The 18,216-nt window shown below is 41.8% G+C and overlaps 10 protein-coding genes across 10 annotated transcripts; 3 read left to right on the top strand and 7 right to left on the bottom strand.

The window, feature by feature from the left end:
• Positions 1-47: 47 nt before the first annotated feature.
• On the bottom strand, positions 48-2,162 carry CANTADRAFT_5383 (aminopeptidase P; the record flags this gene model as incomplete). The annotated part of the gene is made up of 1 exon (XM_020210258.1): positions 48-2,162. One exon carries the CDS (start codon positions 2,160-2,162, stop codon positions 48-50), a length of 2,115 nt encoding a protein of 704 aa, XP_020064782.1.
• Positions 2,163-3,026: 864 nt separating this feature from the next.
• On the top strand, positions 3,027-6,110 carry PDR6 (Pdr6p; the record flags this gene model as incomplete). Its single annotated transcript, XM_020211978.1, has 2 exons — positions 3,027-3,062; positions 3,111-6,110. The coding sequence occupies 2 exons, from the start codon at positions 3,027-3,029 to the stop codon at positions 6,108-6,110; spliced, it is 3,036 nt and encodes a 1,011-aa protein (XP_020064781.1).
• RFA1 (replication factor A subunit protein) lies at positions 6,098-8,109 on the bottom strand. Its single transcript, XM_020207465.1, has one exon. The coding sequence runs from the start codon at positions 8,022-8,024 to the stop codon at positions 6,171-6,173; it is 1,854 nt and encodes a 617-aa protein (XP_020064780.1). The 5' UTR covers positions 8,025-8,109; the 3' UTR covers positions 6,098-6,170.
• A 69-nt stretch (positions 8,110-8,178) lies between these two features.
• CANTADRAFT_25573 (cystathionine beta-lyase) lies at positions 8,179-9,622 on the bottom strand. Its single transcript, XM_020207464.1, has one exon. The coding sequence runs from the start codon at positions 9,442-9,444 to the stop codon at positions 8,230-8,232; it is 1,215 nt and encodes a 404-aa protein (XP_020064779.1). The 5' UTR covers positions 9,445-9,622; the 3' UTR covers positions 8,179-8,229.
• Positions 9,623-10,411: 789 nt separating this feature from the next.
• Positions 10,412-11,119, bottom strand: CANTADRAFT_48513 (uncharacterized protein; the record flags this gene model as incomplete). Its single annotated transcript, XM_020209592.1, has 1 exon — positions 10,412-11,119. The coding sequence occupies one exon, from the start codon at positions 11,117-11,119 to the stop codon at positions 10,412-10,414; it is 708 nt and encodes a 235-aa protein (XP_020064778.1).
• Positions 11,120-11,357: 238 nt separating this feature from the next.
• On the bottom strand, positions 11,358-12,521 carry SAP30 (aspartyl protease SAP30; the record flags this gene model as incomplete). Its single annotated transcript, XM_020208227.1, has 1 exon — positions 11,358-12,521. A coding segment is annotated over one exon (1,164 nt), but the record flags the coding sequence as incomplete, so codon positions are not given.
• A 707-nt stretch (positions 12,522-13,228) lies between these two features.
• On the top strand, positions 13,229-14,950 carry CDH1 (Cdh1p; the record flags this gene model as incomplete). The annotated part of the gene is made up of 1 exon (XM_020209783.1): positions 13,229-14,950. One exon carries the CDS (start codon positions 13,229-13,231, stop codon positions 14,948-14,950), a length of 1,722 nt encoding a protein of 573 aa, XP_020064776.1.
• A 120-nt stretch (positions 14,951-15,070) lies between these two features.
• SAS2 (Sas2p) lies at positions 15,071-16,081 on the bottom strand (the record flags this gene model as incomplete). Its single annotated transcript, XM_020209816.1, has 1 exon — positions 15,071-16,081. One exon carries the CDS (start codon positions 16,079-16,081, stop codon positions 15,071-15,073), a length of 1,011 nt encoding a protein of 336 aa, XP_020064775.1.
• A 275-nt stretch (positions 16,082-16,356) lies between these two features.
• On the top strand, positions 16,357-17,043 carry DPB4 (DNA polymerase epsilon noncatalytic subunit; the record flags this gene model as incomplete). Its single annotated transcript, XM_020209799.1, has 1 exon — positions 16,357-17,043. The coding sequence occupies one exon, from the start codon at positions 16,357-16,359 to the stop codon at positions 17,041-17,043; it is 687 nt and encodes a 228-aa protein (XP_020064774.1).
• Positions 17,044-17,131: 88 nt separating this feature from the next.
• Positions 17,132-18,139, bottom strand: CANTADRAFT_25569 (uncharacterized protein). The gene has a single exon (XM_020207463.1). The coding sequence runs from the start codon at positions 17,934-17,936 to the stop codon at positions 17,322-17,324; it is 615 nt and encodes a 204-aa protein (XP_020064773.1). The 5' UTR covers positions 17,937-18,139; the 3' UTR covers positions 17,132-17,321.
• Positions 18,140-18,216: the final 77 nt, after the last annotated feature.

Raw genomic sequence — 18,216 nt, 5'->3', positions numbered from 1 at the left:
ATTTAAAAACTATTCCAATATCATTATTCCGTTCATATTCAACCAAATTACCTCTTCTTGACCAAGGGACTAGTTTCTCTTCTAAACCATCTATAAACATAGCTCTTTGGATCAAATGATTCGTTTAATTCTCTCCAGATAGTGTTATGGTATCCATTAATCCAGGCAATTTCTTCTTCATCCAACATATCCACATTAATCAATCTCTTGCAGAGAGGAACTCTGGTTATGGTTTCAAATTCAAAGAAATGCTTACCACCGTAAATCAATCCACTGTCCTTAATGACCATAACATTCTCAATACGAATACCATATTCACCCTCTTCATAATATCCAGGCTCATTAGAAAGTATTTGACCGACCTTTAAGTGGTTAGCTGCATTTGGTCTTGGGCCAATTCCAATTGGTCCTTCATGAACATTCAAGAAAGAACCAACACCGTGCGAAGTACCATGTCCGTAATCCAAACCAAATTTCCACAAATATTGTCTAGCAATTGAATCAATCAAGTTACCGGAAGTTGCTTCAGGGAATTTCAATGTAGACAAAGCGATATTTCCTTTCAAAACGAGAGTGTAATTCTTAGACTCAGCATACGTTGGTTGTCCGAAATGAACGGTTCTTGTGGTATCAGTAGTACCTTCCAAAAATTGAGAACCTGAATCATTCAAGTACATTTTGTTAGGATTTATGGTGGAGCAAGCACCTCTAGTTGGAGAATAGTGGACGATAGCACCATTTGCTTCAGTGGCACTGATAGTGGCGAATGACAATCCCTTGAAATTCTCTTCTTCTTTTCTAAACTCGGTCAATTTATCATCTGCAGCACACTCATCTATCAACTCTTGGTTGTCAACTAATTGTTGTTCCAACCATGCAAAAAATTTGATCAAAGCTCTTCCATCCTTCAAGTGGGCAGATTTGGCACCATTAATCTCTACTGCATTCTTGATGGATTTCAATTCTTCAATTGGAGACAGCACTTCAGTATAAGAGCATTTCAAGTTTCTGAGAACTTCCCAGTTGGTATTAGAAGGTATTAAAAATTGCTTGTTGGTAAGGTTGAAGTCCTTTGAAATGGAGAATAATGACGAATAGAACGACTCATAAGGTTCCACACTAATATTATTGGCCTTCAAGTATTCCAAGACGTCACTATCAAGACCATCACGGTTTATGAATAATTTTGTACCATTCTCCTTTGTAATTATCAAATGAGAGAAGAAAACGGGATTGTATTCGATGTCTTGCCCACGCAAGTTCAACAACCAAGCAATTTCGTCCAAAGCAGTGACAACTAAACCATCGATATAGTTTTTGAATGCAAACTTCTTAACCCTTTCAATCTTATCCGCAGTGGACTCGCCACTAAACTTTTCATCCAATTTAAAAACCTTTTCTCTCTTAACCGAAGGAACTGTCTCAAATGTTTCCCAGATTTTGTCGACCAAGTTATCGTTGATTGCCACAAACTCGACTTCCGCCTTCTTGTTCGCTTCATTCTTAGACAAACTAGAGGCAATCAAAGTTGAGAAGTGTTGGAACACACCTGGTGAAATCAATTTGGGGTCCACACCGATGTTTACCTTCGAGCCGCTATCCAAACTTAACTGAATGGCTTGGTTTACTGTCCATTCTTCCCAGGTAGGCTGGTTCGTAGATCTTTGTTTTAACAATAACCAGTTAAAATCTAATTCGTTGTTGGCTTGATTGAAGTAACGGCCATCAGTAGAAAGGGCAGCCAAACCTTCAGGAACATCATTCATACAAGTCAAATCTCTCGTAACAATAGCAATACCGGCACTTCCCAGGAATCCACTAATAAAACTTCTTCTTTGGTCAATAGCAGAAACATACTCGGATTGATGCTGGTCTTCCGATGGTATAATATAGACCCCAAGGTTGTATTCGGCCATCTGCAATCTCAAAGCCTCTAATCTCTTGGAAGTGTTGATTTCCTTGGTTTCAGGAACACATAACAGACTGGCATCGATGGTGAAAACAGATGCCTTTCTGGAACCACTTCTGGAACCCCCAACTCCACTGTTTGTTCTTTTGATATTAATCTTTTGCGCAAAAAGGGAGGAGCGACGGTTGGAACGTGACAACAACCCTGGAGAGCACGTACAGTTGGCACACTGGCCTCTCGATACTCTAGACATTATAAGATGGTAGTCTGCAAATATACTTAGCGAAAGGTGGTGCTTGTGTGGAAATGCTTTTCTGCGATTGGCCTTAGTTATGCTTCAATTAAGACAGGCAACGAGTCACGTGTAAAAATGCTGGTTATCTGACCATTAGATGACCTGTCTGTTTTGGGCGCTCGCAATCATTGGCAAGTTAGCGCGAAAATGCCGCTAAGTCGTGTGGCTTCATTACCACGATAAATGTCTAACCTGTAATTGTTANACCACAAAATAGTACCTATGTTTCTGGCCTGAGCTGCGAAGATGACGAACACTTGCAAATTGTAACCTATTCTGTTCTAGCTTGGGTATGGTTGAGTGTTGGTAAGACAACCATCTTCGAATAGCGATACTCTTGTTTTGATAGAACTACACATTCGTTAGTTGAGTCGATGGTAAATGTAGAACTTGATTGCAATGGTATACTGTGATGTAGGGATTAACAGCTATCGATGCACTGAAATAAAGTATGAAAACAAGCTCTGTCTTCTGAAGACGGTATTGGTGAGGTGACATAGAGGATAAAATTGTTCTTGACCCACAAGAACATAGTAATTACAAACGCTCATTCAAGGAAATAAATATTACACTGAAAGGAAAGAAAAATTGGCACAATTATTGACATCATACAGAAAGTATTGCCTGGCAATCCACCGATAGATGAACTAAACAATCTCCTATTAGTTAAGCTATAAGCTGTTTCCGAACGTGGCTGAGTTGAAGTCTTCCAACTTCCTGCACACAGAGATATTGAAACCATCGTTGGAGCGTGACATTTTTCACGTGAAGCGACTGCTCACATGATGATTTGTGCCAATACAAGTTCTTTAGACTCCAGTCATGTCCAATTCTTGGAGTATAGATCAAGTGATAGCTGTATGTACCGGAGCCATGATTCCCATTTTCTGTTCCTACTAACCCCAGAGTATTGAAACTTTATACTCCAGTAATGATTCAACCCAGATCAGAGGCATACAGGATCAATTACAAGTCATCCAAAGGTCTTCCGATGGCTATAAGTTAGCACAATTACTCCTACAACAGCAATCCAAAAGTTGCAAATACTTTGGTGCATTGACCTACACTGTTTTCATCAACACTCACCTCGGACCCAAAATCACAGTGGATGTGCAAGATTTACAACAATTCTTCTCGGAGTTGTTCGATCATATCCTTTTGCTTTCTAGCGTAACAGATAGAAGTGAATTTGAAGGGAATTTGTTTGTGATAAAAAAGTTACTAAGTAATGTATCACTTCTATTCACGAATCATTTTTATGCTTCTACCGATCCTATAGAACAATTATTCAGTAAGTTTGGTCACTCGAACTTGCAATCCTTGGGAGAAGTTCAGGTGTTACTACTTTTCCTTATGAACTCAATTCTTGTGGAAGATATCAGCAAGCGGGATGAATCTTCTCAAGAATTGCACCAAGTCATATATGATTCTATTTTCATCAAATTCAATGAGTTATTAAAAACCGTTTCATCGACAAATGCGTCGAGACAAATCAAAGCCGCAATGTTGGACGGTATCAATGCTTGGGTAATTTACATTAGCAATGCAGAAGCGAACTCAAAACAACGTTACACTCCAAACGACGTACAGCTATTAATTCAAATCTTAATATCTCAAATTGATCATACTGAAAGAATTGAAGATGAGGACTTCGAGTTATTTAACAAAATTTTTACAATCTTGACAGAAATAATAGAGACCAATCCACGCATTTTGGCAGAAGTTAAACCCTTGATAAATTCAATCTTATTCGACGAGGGCCAATTCGGTTTATATTTCATTGAGCACTATATTCTTAATAAGGATGAGTATGAAGAACATACGATGGAGATTGAAAATTTCATCAATTTATTGATCGCATTTTTGAATATGATCATAGTACATTTATCTAGGAACATTGTTAATGATTCTGTATACAGAATTGTGGAAATTGCCTTGAATTTATCTGGTATACCGGGAAATCCGACTGCGGATGAAGCGATAAGTGAGCTCTTCTTGGGTTTTTGGGAAGAGATCATCAACATATACATCGATGACTCTAGTGTGGTCAAAGAATTATTAAAAGAGAATTATGATGAGTTTTTGATCAGAAGGAATGAGCTTTTGATTCGGATCAGTAATATTTATTGGACGAAATGCAGATATTTTAGAGGGGCATCAAACGAGTTTGTTCATTATAGACTACAGGTATCCGACTTGTTCAACTTTTTGTACTCGTTACTCAATACTCAGTTATATTCCAATCTTTGCCAAAGTATACTATCTAACCTACCCAATGCTCAAGAAATACTGACGCATTCTGATCTTGAGGCCTCAATTTATTTGCTCTACAAGATTACTGATGACTTGACCTTTTATGATGATGACACTACGCAGGAGCTAATCCCATTCATAGAACAAATGTTCAGCAACAATTTGATTGAAGTCTTTGAAAAAATTTCAGATTCAAGCAGGCAGATTCAGATGAGCCTACTCAATTTTCTTTCGGCTATTCCATTTTTCTTCAAGACTGAAATTGGAACCCAGTATTTGACTTCAACTTTCAATTTTTTATTCTCAATCATCTTGAGTCAAGGAAAAGAATCAAAAAATGTGTCTTTGATCGCTTCCAAAACTGTTCTAAAGATTTGCCAGGATTCGAAACAAAGTTTGATAGTGTTCTTGCCTAACATCAATGTGATATTGATGGCAATGATTAAGAATATTGAGGTAGACAATTTAATAAGAGAAAGATTGGTAAATTCATATATTTCAATTGCCCACTCAATGAAGAACCCAGAGAAGTTTGGAGAAGTCGTTTCGGCCTTGTTACTCGGGATCAACGAAGCATCTATCAATGTTATGGACAACATTGACACATTAATAGCTCTGGAAACAGCGCTGGAAAACATTGAAGATTACATAATCAGTTTGTTATCTTGTGTTAACGAGGTTGGTAAAGCCTCACAACTACCGGAAGATTTGNAAGATTACCTAACTCCAAATGAAATTTTGGCAACTAACGAATACTGGGCTGGGGATTCCTTGGAGATTAAACCTTTGATAATCTCGATAATTAATCGATTCGCATTATCCTTCCCTCCAATAGTCAACAATACTTTGGTGACTGAAAAATGTTGCAATATATTGAAAAGTGGGTTAAGTGAGCCTATTAATGGCCCATTTAATTTCGAATTGGATGTGATTTTGAATTTTCTAATAGTGAAATTTAATCTGTGCAATTTACCTTCGGTACCTTATATTTTTAAATTGCTCGAAACTGTTGTCATTACGAAAGCAAAAGTCTTAACATCTGAAATGATTGATCAATTAATCTCTCAGTTATTTCTTACAAAGCCATCTATTTTTATCGAAGATATTGATTTAATGAAAGCATCAATAGAATTCTTCTCGACAATCTTAGAAAAAGTACCAGGCTTGTTGGTACATTTATCAGTTTTTGAGTCGCAGATTCTAGAATTTGCTCTTTTGAGTCTTCAATACCATGAAGCATTTCTAGTGAAGTCTGTTGCGAAGTTTTGGACTAACGTTATTACATTGAAAAAAGGAAACATTTCCGATCAAGAGAGAATTTTGTGGTTAATGGACAACTTGATTATAAAAGGGAGCCCTTTGAATTACTGTGTTGTCGAAAAATTGCTAAGCTCATTTTTGGATAGTCCCAGGTCCAATCTAGATTACTATTACCCAATATTTAGGTGTTTGATTGTAAAACACCCACTTCTGTCAAAAAGAAGTTTGAAGGCTATTGTGGAGTCATTAATCAAGACTAATGAGAAAATTTCTCAGAATGGCGCTGATCAGTTTTTGAACAAGCTTATGTTGACCAGAGGCCAACGTCAAGCAAATGATGTGTTGAAAAGATTCTGGCTAGAATACAACGGAATGATTGATTACAGCTCTTAATCAGCATACATTAAAATACAAACATAATTTCCAAATCAAAATGGACACACCAACAACTAATTAACCCAACAAAGCTTCCAACTCTTTACATAAAGCGTCGGCCTCCTGATTATAATCAAGATAATCAAGCCCCACGGCTTGGTACCTTATTCTCACATTATCATTGTAGTTGTCTTGTCTTGCTCTGACTCTGAAAGAGTACTCTTTGAACAAAATACTTGAGGTAAGTTCAGTAAAATTCTTGCCTACGCCATCAGCCTCATCTTGTTGGTACTTCTTTAACACACTGGCATCAACGCCGAACAATTTATGTGCTTCTTGATCAAACAAAGTGAGCCATAATTGACCGGTGTTATCCATAACTGAACAATTGAAAATGTAACGGTAAGTAGGTTCACTGAAAGTCAAGTCACATCTTTCACATTTCCAGGAGCCATCATTGAGCTCGATTAATTTTCTGTTACAAGTGTTAACTTGGCCTGATTTTTGAGTAGATTGGTTTTGAGATTCGTTTGAACAAGCAGGATAACAGAAGTTATCAACTTTTGTGAACCCAATTGTGGCCTTGATGGAAAAGTAATCTGGTCTATCAGATTTACCTAAGTTCTCTTCTTCTGCCTCGGCAATAGTTTTACGGTTGCTGACTTGGTTGGAACCAGTCTCAACCTTCAAACTCTTGAAGTTTTCGTTGATACCTTGGTGATCATACCATCCTTTCAATTGGTAAGATTCTGGTGTTTCTGGGTTTGCGACCATGGTACCCGCCTGGGTCAAAGTTAAGGATTTTCCGTTAAACTCTTGAACTTTACAACCTTTGAAAGCAACAACGGAACCCTCGGGAATGCTGAAGTCGATAGCGGTACTGTTCCATAATCCCACGTCAATTGCAAACCCAGTGTCGTCAACAATAGTTACATTTCTTCTGTCGAAAGCCTTTCCAGTTGATTTCGCGGTAATTTGAAAGGATGGGTTGACAGTCTTCAAAGCACCAATAACATCGACAATAGCATTAGTTTCAAGGTTTTGAATCTGGTTTAATTTGACGAAGGAGAAATTCAAGGTTGGAACGTTGGCGGTGTCGAAACATTCAGTGACTTCGGTATCTCTTTCAAAAGCTAACTCATATGGATGTGATAAGTGATTGAACTGTTTCTTGGCAGTTTGAACTCTTGCCTTACTAATATAATAAACCTTTCCTTCTTCCAAAAGCTTGTAAAGTTTTTCAGCAACGTCATTGAAAGCTGTAGCCTTAATTTCGTCCGACTCATCTAAGAAGTTCACACTGAACAACTTTCCTTCTCCTTTAGCATTAGACCAAGTTCTGAGATCACCCTTGTAAGACACTCTTGCCTTGATAGTCCATTGGTTTTGGTAAGGAGACAATGATTCAATTGGAGCAATTCTGCCTGGTGGCTTGGATCCTACAGGAGCAGATCCTGGAGGATACTGTGGCTGTTGCTTTGGAGGTTGTTGTGGTTGTTCAAAGGAAGCTGGCGCAGGAGATTCGGACTTTTTACTCAATCCCAAGTAGTCATCTTCTGGGTGTTCAGCAAAATAGGTATCGACGTTGATGAAATCTTTCTGTTGAACCTTTTCACCCTCAGAGCTCAAAAGTTCCACGTCCTTTATCAAGACCAAGTGTTTCTGGGTAGAGAACACGCTATATTGCTTGATTTGGATGATACAGTATCTGGTGAAATTGTTGTTGCTAACATATGGCATACATTGCTCATCCATCAATCCATGGGCAATGTAGACACCATCGGTCATCATCACTCTGTACTTCTTCAACTCTTTTTCCAAGAAGACTGGCTTAGTTGCCGTAACTTGGACCGTGATGGGAGCCTGGACTTGGCCCTGTTTCGAAATAGAGAAAATATCTCTCAACGCACCGGTTGAAAGTTGGATAGGCATGATAGTATCTGATGAATAGGTAACAAATAGATGCTTTCGTAGCGGTAAACTCTTAATCAACTGGAGTAGAAGATGATCAATCAAACGCGCCACCAAATAACGCGTTGGTATTTGGGCACCTGCATATAATCCACAGAAGCCATTTACAGGTTGGGAGAGTCTACAGGTTTGATCATAGTATTGGTGGTTGTAGTATTTCTAAGCTCTATAACTTGGCCTCGATTCCAACGGCATTGAAAAGCTCGTCTCTTTCATTTACCTTTACGGCACCGCTCTTCAACAACGCCTTATGCAAATCGTCGATCAAGTCGTCACAGTTTTCGATCCCGATGCATAATCGGATCAAATCTTCAGGAAGGGCTCTTTCTTCTCTGGTCTTTGCGTCGATGGAGGCGTGGGACATCTTGCATGGCATGGAGATAAGAGAGTTGACACATCCAAAGGAAACAGCAATTCCGAAAATTTCCGTGCTCTCCACGATCTTTTCCGAGATTTTGATACTACCGGTTTCAAAACTCAACACTCCTCCATAACCTCTGCACATTGAATTGTGCAACTCGTGCTGAGGATGCGACTTCAATCCGGGGTATCTCACCTTGAAGCCAATGTTCTGAAGGAATTCGGCAATCTTGCTGCAATTCTGTTGTTGTCTTTCAACTCTGATGGCGAGAGTTCTCAACCCTCTACATAAGAGCCATGAGTCGAAAGGAGACAACCCACATCCCGTGGAATTTATGACAAAAAACAACTGCTCGGCCAACTTGTCAGATCTGGTGGCAAGCACACCTGCCATGATATCGTGGTGGCCGTTGAGGTACTTGGTAGCGGACTCGTATTGGATATCCACCCCCAAATCCAAGGGGGTCATCAACACAGGCGACATCATGGTGTTGTCAAACACCACTATCACATCTGGATTCACCTGGTGCGCGTACTGGGCAATGGAACGGACATCTACCACCTTGATCAACGGATTGGTGGGGGACTCCAAGAAAATCATCTTGGTGCTGGTGGTGATCTTGGACTTGATCAACTCGGTGTCGGTAGTGTCGTAGTGACCCAACTTGACGTCTCCCTTCTTGTGCAAGTAGGTCAACAATCTGTGGGTGCCACCATATAAATCATCGCCAGCAATAACTTCATCCCCTGGCTTCAAGAGCCTGGTGATCACATCGAGACACCCCATACCAGAAGTCACTGCGTAGGTGTGGGTGGCCTTCATAACCTTGGCCAAGTGGTTCTGCAAGTAGGTACGGGTAGGATTGCCTGATCTTGTATAATCGTATTCTCCCATGTTGGATAACGAGGGCTGTTTGAATGTGGCCGATTGATACAAGGGGGGCACGGAGGCATTGTACTGGTCGGTAGATTTGGATAACACCAACTCCGTCTCTAGACTGTACGATCTTTTGGGTGCCATTTTGGTTGTTGCAAGATGAAAAACTGGTTAACTGTGTGTATATTTATCCGTCAATTTTTCAGGCCCGATACTCCATAGTTCTGACTCAATCACTCTAGATGATGCAATCCGTGCGTTTGTGTCACCCCGATATCGGTCACGTGCGCGAAACTGTTGGGACGGTGGGTCAAATCCGGGGACTGATAGCATCCACTTCAGTGCTCTGTGAGCATAGCCTGGGTGCCAGGAAAATCCAGTCTGGCCTAGAAGACCATCTTGGAATATTCCCTCTACCACGGCTACAGCACTACAATTCTGTATTACAGTATTCCCCAGATGAGTGTCGCATCTCTAATCTTAGTACCCAATCTATAGGCCTGATTAGAAATGCAGTCCGTCATACTCGGGTTTAGTTTCGGAAATCAAGTACTTGAAATATTTCATCATGAAAAGAAAGAATGCTTCGAAAGATGCTAGTTTAAATTTTGATTAAGATAGTATTAAAATGAGTTTATTGGTAATAATGAGTGATGCTTCATTAACATGAACAAAACATACTAGTACTTCAGCTTTAACATCTCTCACCGTTGTATTCTTACTCCAATGTCTTCCTCTGTTTTGAACATGTTGAATTCCGGGAAGCTGTGTTTGGCTGCTTTTGGTTATGAAACTATGTAAAATAAAGAGATGCGCTCTCAAACGGTCAACCCCACAACTTTTGTACGTAGAAGGAGATTACTCTGCTCCTACTTGAAGCCAAATTCAATTAGAAAAGTACTGCTTATCAGAGGAATGATATTTACTTGGAAAATGCTGTATAGCACTATGATACAGTAAGATGGTGTTTATTGAATTTATCTCTAGCGTGGATCTTCACGGCTGGTGGGAAGTGCCGGGATTAGTGCAATGTGCGAGCACCAGCAGTTTGCTGGGCCTACACACTGACAGTATGACTTTTATTATGCTCTCCGAACAAGTAGTGTACAGTTTATAAATCGGATCTGGTGAATTTTCTGATGTCGGTTGGTTCCTCGCCCAATAACACCTTGGCACCGGAGTAAGGTTCACAACTTTCTCTGCCACTGACAGGACCGATCTTGGTCAATTCCTTACCTTCTTGTAAAGTCTTCAAGATCTCCACCGTCTTTTCTGGGGTCAAGTCTTCATGGTAGTCGTCGTTGACAGCCAACATAGGAGCGTTCACACAGGCACCCAAACATTCGACTTCTTGCAAAGTGAACAAGTTGTCCTTGGTGGTTTGGCCTGGCTTGATCTTGAGGTGGTCTTGGATGGCTTGCATAACGCCGTCGGATCCACACAATTGGCATGGGGTGGTGGTACAGACTTGAATGTTGTACTTACCCATGGGAGCTCTGTTGAACATAGTGTAGAAAGTGGCAACTTCGTAGACTCTCATTGGTGGCATGTCTAACATCTTGGCAACGTAGTTCATGACAGAGATGGAGGTGAAGCCCAACTGACGTTGGCCCAAGTCCAATAATGGCATGCATGCACCCTTCTTGTATTGTGGTGGGTATTTAGCTATGATAGCTTCGGCTCTCTTGATGTTTTCAGAGTTGAACTCGAAAGGAAGGTCTTGGTTGTCGGACTTGGAGTCTCTGTGCACGGAGATGATGGAGTAAGCTCTGTTGCCGACTATGTTGGGCCTGGCAATGGCTCTATTGAAACGAAGCATGTTAAGCATATTGGATGGATGGTGCTTCTGGTAATACTCGAATCGTTAAGTTTGGATTGGACTAAATTTTTTCTATACACTGAGTATGCACACTAATAACCAATTGTGCGCATCTGATTGGCTGGATCTATTTTACGTAGCACACCCCAGGTGACGTCTGGGAGGGCATGGGGGGTTTTGTGGTGGCCGTGCTAGTTGGGTTATGCCCTGCCATCGTGGAGGTGGCTGCTTCGCCGGAGCTGCTCGGAGACACAACCGTTTCAAGCCGTTCGTCGTACATTTTTGTGTAACCAACGTTGAACTTGGTGCCAGTACTGGTGAGAACATTGTAGGTGCCAGATACAGGAACAATGGAGGACTGGCGGTTCAGACGGGCCAATGGCGCCAAGTACACTTCGTTTCGGTCCAAATCGTACACGGTGTAGTAGTGTCTGAGTATGGCATTTGGCATGGTTCCGAAATACGAGTTTTTCCCAATATCCACCTCGGCAAGGTTGAGGGAGCAGTAGCGGGACCCATCAACCTCGAGGGTTTCACCAACTATATCTGCCAAAGGAAACTCCACCACGAACCCCGAGAAGTCAACGCTCACTGTGGTGGACATCTTGTGCTCCAAGTAGTAGTCGTCATCGTCGGTAGCGTAGTCTGATGGCCCTAGCACCATGAGAATGTTTTGTACCACTGTCGCAGTGGTTGCAAGCACATTTGCACCCGAGTCGATTTCGTAGGCAAGTTTCTGATCAGACACCACGGTGCCTCCAACACTGATGCCATGCACCGCAATGGCCAATGAGGTGTATGTTGACCGCACTGTGCCTGGTCCCACGTCGCGGAGGATGGTGTTTCTCATCAATGGTCCCGAGTACTTGCTGGGGTCCACGGCGCCAAAGAGCACCGACAGCGCCAGCACATCGCCGTTGAAGGAATACATGGTAGCGCCAATAATGCCTGAGTCCTTGAGTTTGGCTGGAAAGTTTGCGTAGACTCCCATTGCCGTTCTGACGTTGTAGCCCACACCTAGGATCCCTTGGGCTCCGTTCAACGAGTCCAACGAACTCACCCCAAACGTAAACCCGTCTATTCTGAGCCCATTTGCCTCGACATAATCGTAGACTTTCCGCATAGTGAAGCTCTCGATCGAGCCATACGACACAGGGTAATCAAGTCCCGAGTCCACGCTGGAACTAGACTGGCTACCGTCGTAGCCGCTGGAGCTGACCACCAAATCAGAGGAGCCCGTGTCGATTTGTACATCAAGTGGTTGTGGAGGGAACCCCAAAGCCAAGTCCAGGACGTAGTAAAAATCATCCTTAAAATATAACGGGAGTTCCACCCAGCTGGTGTTGGTAGAAATTGGATTGCTGGAAACTTTGCAAGAAATTAAGAGAATTGCAAAAATTAACCGAAATTGCATTGTGTACTACAGAAACACTTGTACACCACGTCTATGGTTTATATAAGCCGGGACAGGTCTCATCATGGTTTCGACATACGAACCTGAAACCAGCAATTCAAAACTAGTTTTCCTCGTTTCTGGTCTCCTTCTTGCAATTGACACAGTGGTAGCACAACTACCCTTTTGGGCTGCCACAATACATCCTGAGCTTGTCACAAATTTGTAGGGGTGTAATTCGGTAAAAGCCTTTCCACATTTGGCTAGAGACCAGCTCAGGCTCTCCTCGTTGCATCGGGCCCAATAGCATCCCAATCTTCCCTGCTCATCTCCTCCTCCTTGGTGGTCGCAGCTGCCCGACTCCCTAGTGAGTGCTGCACGTGATTCCTCACCACATTATCAGAATTTTATGGATGATATGTTGAATCCGAAGCATTACGACAGCCAGAGCTCCGCTTTATTTGACGACCATTGGACCACCCATATCGGCCGTCCTCCCCAATCACGCCTTGGGCCTTTGATTTAAGATCACTCTCCAAAGAACCGGGTCCAGATCCAGCCGTGGCCCCTCATTTGAGAATCAAGACAAAAGTGATATCTTTCATCCTACCTCTAATACATCCTGGCAAAGAATCACAATGGCAGGTGCGGCAGACGAAAGTGACCCTAGCTCAGGCAGCTTAGGTGGATCACGTTCAGGAACCAACCATCGCAATATGCTTGAGACTCCGAGATCCCCTTCCAGGTCAACCCGAAGAACTGAACCTCCGCGAGTAGGCGAAGTCCCTTCACTCCCAACATCCTCACCCAGACGAAGAAACCAAAAGTCTATTTTCAGTGACAGATACATTCCCAACAGGACAGGCATAGATCTCCAGGCAGCTTTCAGTTTATCGAATCAAGAGGTTCTTCCCGATTTGAGGAGTGTCAAGCATGCTGACAATGAAATTGATATACGCAAAGAGGAAGAGGCCAACCGTACGTTTTCAACCGTCTTAAAGGCCGAGTTGTTTGGTGATAATGTACCTATGGCAGCCACAAACCTCACCACAGGTAACTTATCTTCTAATCGCAGTCCTATCATTAAGACTCCCGGTAGACCAAATAGTGCAGGTAACTTGATTCAACCAGGAAGATCTTCAATACCTAACAGTGTGAACCTATCAGGAAGCCCTCCCCGATCCGCAGCTTCGCTAGGGGACACTCCTTCAAATCCTTCTCACACCACAACAATAAATGCTGATGCCTCAACGGGAAATCAAGGAACTAGTGCCGTTGCCGGCGCATCTCTTGATTATGATACGAGTGTCACCAGTACACCCAGAAGAAAAACAAATCTTTTTACATACCAGTCTCCTCAGAAAACGAGACCGGTCTCGAGAGATTTACAAAGCCAATTATATTCATTATCACCAGTGAGACAGGAATCTCAAAAGCTTTTGTTGTCACCCCAAAAGAAACCAAGAAACATACTGAAAGTCCCTTATAGAGTATTGGATGCACCCGAGCTTTCCGATGATTTTTATCTTAATTTGGTGGATTGGGGTCAGCAAGATATCCTTGCAGTGGGTCTAGGCGATAGTGTGTACTTATGGGATGGTGCAACACAATCGGTGGATAGATTGTGCAATTTGTCAAACAAAGACAAAGTAACTAGTTTGAACTGGATAGGCTCTGGTACTCATTTAGCCATTGGTACTTCTAAAGGTCTAGTTGAAATATGGGACGCTACAAAAATCAAATGTGTTAGGACGATGTCAGGACACAGTCTCAGAGTGAGCTCTTTAGCATGGAATGAGCATATATTATCGAGTGGTTCACGAGATAGAACGATTTTGAATCGTGATGTGAGAATAGAAAGTCATTATGTAAATAAGTTTGAGACTCACAAGCAGGAAGTGTGTGGTTTAAAATGGAATGTCGAGGAGAACAAGTTGGCGAGTGGTGGTAACGATAATAAGTTGATAATATGGGATGGATTGAATCCAAAACCTTTACATCAATTTACAGACCATGTGGCCGCTGTTAAAGCCATAGCATGGTCGCCCCATCAAAGGGGGATTTTAGCATCTGGAGGGGGAACTGCCGATAAAACGATCAAAACATGGAATACATTGACTGGAAACCTCGTACATGATGTGAATACAGGCTCGCAAGTGTGCAATTTGATTTGGTCGAAGAATTCTAATGAATTGGTTTCAACGCATGGATATTCACGGAATCAGATAATTGTGTGGAAATACCCATCGATGCAGCAGATTGCTCAGTTGACTGGCCATACCTATAGGGTGTTATACCTTTCGATATCTCCTGATGGTGAAACTATTGTAACTGGAGCAGGTGACGAAACTTTAAGATTCTGGAATGTTTTTGAGAAGAGCAGGCATAGTAATGCCCAATCATCGGTATTACTCGATGCCTTTCTGCAGTTGCGTTGATTAAGATCTCTTTATGTAAAATTAATGCAGGCGAGATAGCGTTCGAGTTTCGCTACACTACAACTTCGATAAGTTTCTATTATACATTTCTATTATACAAGGTTTGNACTCAAGTTAGTTTTATACTAGCAAGTATTCCGGATTCAACATGTTTCTTTCTTGAGAAGGATCAAACTTATTCTCGGCACACCATCGATCAAAGTTGCCCAACATTAAAGTAACTCTTCCATTCTTTTCCTGCTTGAGTAACTTCATGAACTCCAAGGTAAACAATACATCCTCATTTCTATAACCAGTCAAATCTGACAATTCAGAGATTGTAAACCTTTTTTTATTGATTAGGTGATTGTGAATGATATTGGCTAGGTGCTTCGACCAAAACTTGAGATAACTCACTTTGCCGTAGGGTGAAAGGGGAAATTCTGGACCACTTTTGAGTTGGCCAGGAGTCACTTTGGCTAAGGCATACAGGAACTCTATCAATAGAGACCCCAAATGGCGCCTTTGAAAGGGTGGGAAAATGCAGATACATGCTAGGTTATTATTATTGTCATATGATAGCACTTCCTTGGAGAAAAATCCCATTGGTTTGAAATTGCTTCCCCCGTCCTGTCCGTAAACCACATAAAAGTCAAAGTAGTCAATATTGTAGTACACCGATTTATCATCCAAGAAAAGCTTTCCAAATAAGCACATGTTCTGGCAGTATAAGGGGTATTTGAAGCCACGGATCTGTCGTATATAGTAGGGAGTAACGTCATCTCGGTACACGAGCTTTCCAATCGTGGGCTTTGGTTTGTTCAAAGGGCAAACTACCCGGTGGTTGTGGATCTCCGTCTCGTTTGCCGTATACTTGAAGCAGTAATCACACACATAAAGCTTGTCCAACCAGTACCCATCACTTGGAATGTGTCCATCCGCCTTTTTCTTTATTTTGAAGCCGGGATCATGGACCAACTTGTTCAGAAACGAGTAGCCCAAGTCAGAGTGGTTGACGTCTAGCGGATTGAAGTAAGCAGCATTTCCATACCAGGTATCGAATTCGTGATTACCAAAGTCGACACGACCGATGTTCCGCGAATTCAACACTCCGTACAAGGTGTCATCTGCCGAGTTGGTATCATGGGACATCCGGGGTGGATACTGATGGAGGGTAGTGGGGAAACTGCCTCCAATAGAGATGAGAGCACGTCACGTGCATAACCCGTACACGGTATCTTTCATGGAAACAGGCTTCAGTGTCGAATCTGGGGTCGTAGAGGATGGCAAGCCCAGTTGGGCTACTTCTACAGCAGTTCTGGACAGGATGGCTCAAATATGTTCAACGCTAAAGTTCATTGACCGTATTTCAGCATTATTAATATGACGCGTAGGATTCTGTTCAATACTCATTACTGACACGAACCATGCCACCAAAAGGATGGAGAAAGAACGCTGATGGCCAGTATCCACAGCCAAATAAGGACTCAGAATTGGTATCCATAGATGATATTCTTTTTCCCAAGAGCACGGTGCAAAAGTTGGCCAAAACCATCATAAGTGACGAGGAAGGTGGTCACAACATGATCATTGCAAAGGACTCTCTTATAGCACTTCAAAGGTCAGCCACCGTGTTCGTATCACATATGATGTTCTATGCCAGGCATGTGGCCAAGACTTCAGGCAGGAAAACCATCAACACCCAGGACGTTTTCCAAGCATTGGAGAACGCTGAATTCTCAGGATTCTTACCTGAAGTAAAGCTGAAATTAAGTGTATACGAGAACGCTGTCAACTTGAAGAAGAAGCAAAAGTTGGAGCTCAAGGTTGATGAAGAATCAAGTGATCCTGCTGCTAAGAAATTGAAGGCTAACCAGGAAATAGCCATTGATAGGACCGAGGAGGAGGAAGCCGAAGAAGTAGAGGTCGAAGAAGATGATGAAGAGGATGTGGCTGAACCTGAAGATGAGGATGTGGATGAGGACGCTACAAAAGAGGAAGTGGAAGAAGTTGAAGTCAATCCTATAGCTGCCATTTCAAAGGACGAGCAAGAGTTACAGGGACCCGAGCTAGAAGAGCCTGCTGATGAGAAAGACAGCAGCGATGAAGAATGATGTAAATCTAATAGTACCAATACATGTAATATAAATGTTTCAGCAATTTGGGTTTTGAACTCACATTCAGATGTAAGGATCCCTAGAAATTTGACCTACAAAACAGGATTGATTAAAGCGCAACTAAGTGAATATAATAGACAAAAATGATATATGGTGTTCATAAATGAAAGCAGTCTGCATATTCTTCTGGATTCAATTAATCAGAGGCTCCTTACTTACTTCTCGATTTCAAGGAATACACTGCTGGGTAATAATGAGTGGTCTAGGCAATCTAATCAATTATGACCGATACAATGACTAAAAAGTGGGAAGCCACACAGTGATCCCAATAATAAGTAGAAGAGTAGGGCAATTCCACCCCCCAAAGCTAAATAAAACTTGGTCTTGCCGATCCACATGTTTCTTTTTATCTGCTGTGCCTTCTTTTGAAACACCAGCGAGGATGTAGTGAGTCTATCCGTTTGATCCACTAAGCGATTGATTTTGTCACCCCTGCTTAACAACTTGTTGATGTTATCTAACATCAACAGCCTAACTTCATCTACTTCTTCATTTGCGAGTAACAATTGATTCGGATTGATGGAATCATTTGCATCGTCTCCCTCATCAGTCGAACCATATCTATAGGACGATTGATTTGAGTCGAAATTCATCTCCTCTACCTTTATGATCTGAGTCATGTAGAGCTTAAACTCTCCCAACCGTACCTTGGCCTGCTCTTGTTGGTTAGGGTCGTTTCCACTTCCAAGCTCCTTCTTGAAGTCAATGTACTTATCAGTAATCTTCTTCAAAATAGTCAAGATCAAAGTTTTGGAAACGTTATAGTGTGATATGACAACTACCGTTATCAAATCACTACTTCCATCACTATTGGAGAAAACCTTCTTCATGAAGTAAAGGAGTAATCTGGTATTGGTTACTCTAGATCCAGTTGTAATAGGGATAGATCCCACCAAGGTCTTGGACGAATTCACTAGCCCCAATTCTTGGGATATTATTTCTGAGCAGTTGAGATTATTGATCAAGTGGACAAGCTCATGGTTCTCATAGGTGAATAGGGTGGTTGAGTTGAGGGTAAGTGTGGTATGTATTACTGGTTGGTTAGTACTATTTCTATGATTGCGATGGAATCGATTGCTCACTCACACTTCTTATAGAGATCAGACAGGC

The sequence above is a fragment of the Suhomyces tanzawaensis genome, assembly GCF_001661415.1.
Source record: "Suhomyces tanzawaensis NRRL Y-17324 unplaced genomic scaffold CANTAscaffold_3, whole genome shotgun sequence".
Lineage (NCBI taxonomy): Eukaryota > Fungi > Ascomycota > Pichiomycetes > Serinales > Debaryomycetaceae > Suhomyces > Suhomyces tanzawaensis.
Note: the sequence above shows the minus strand (reverse complement) of the source record. Positions and strands in the feature narration are given on the sequence as shown.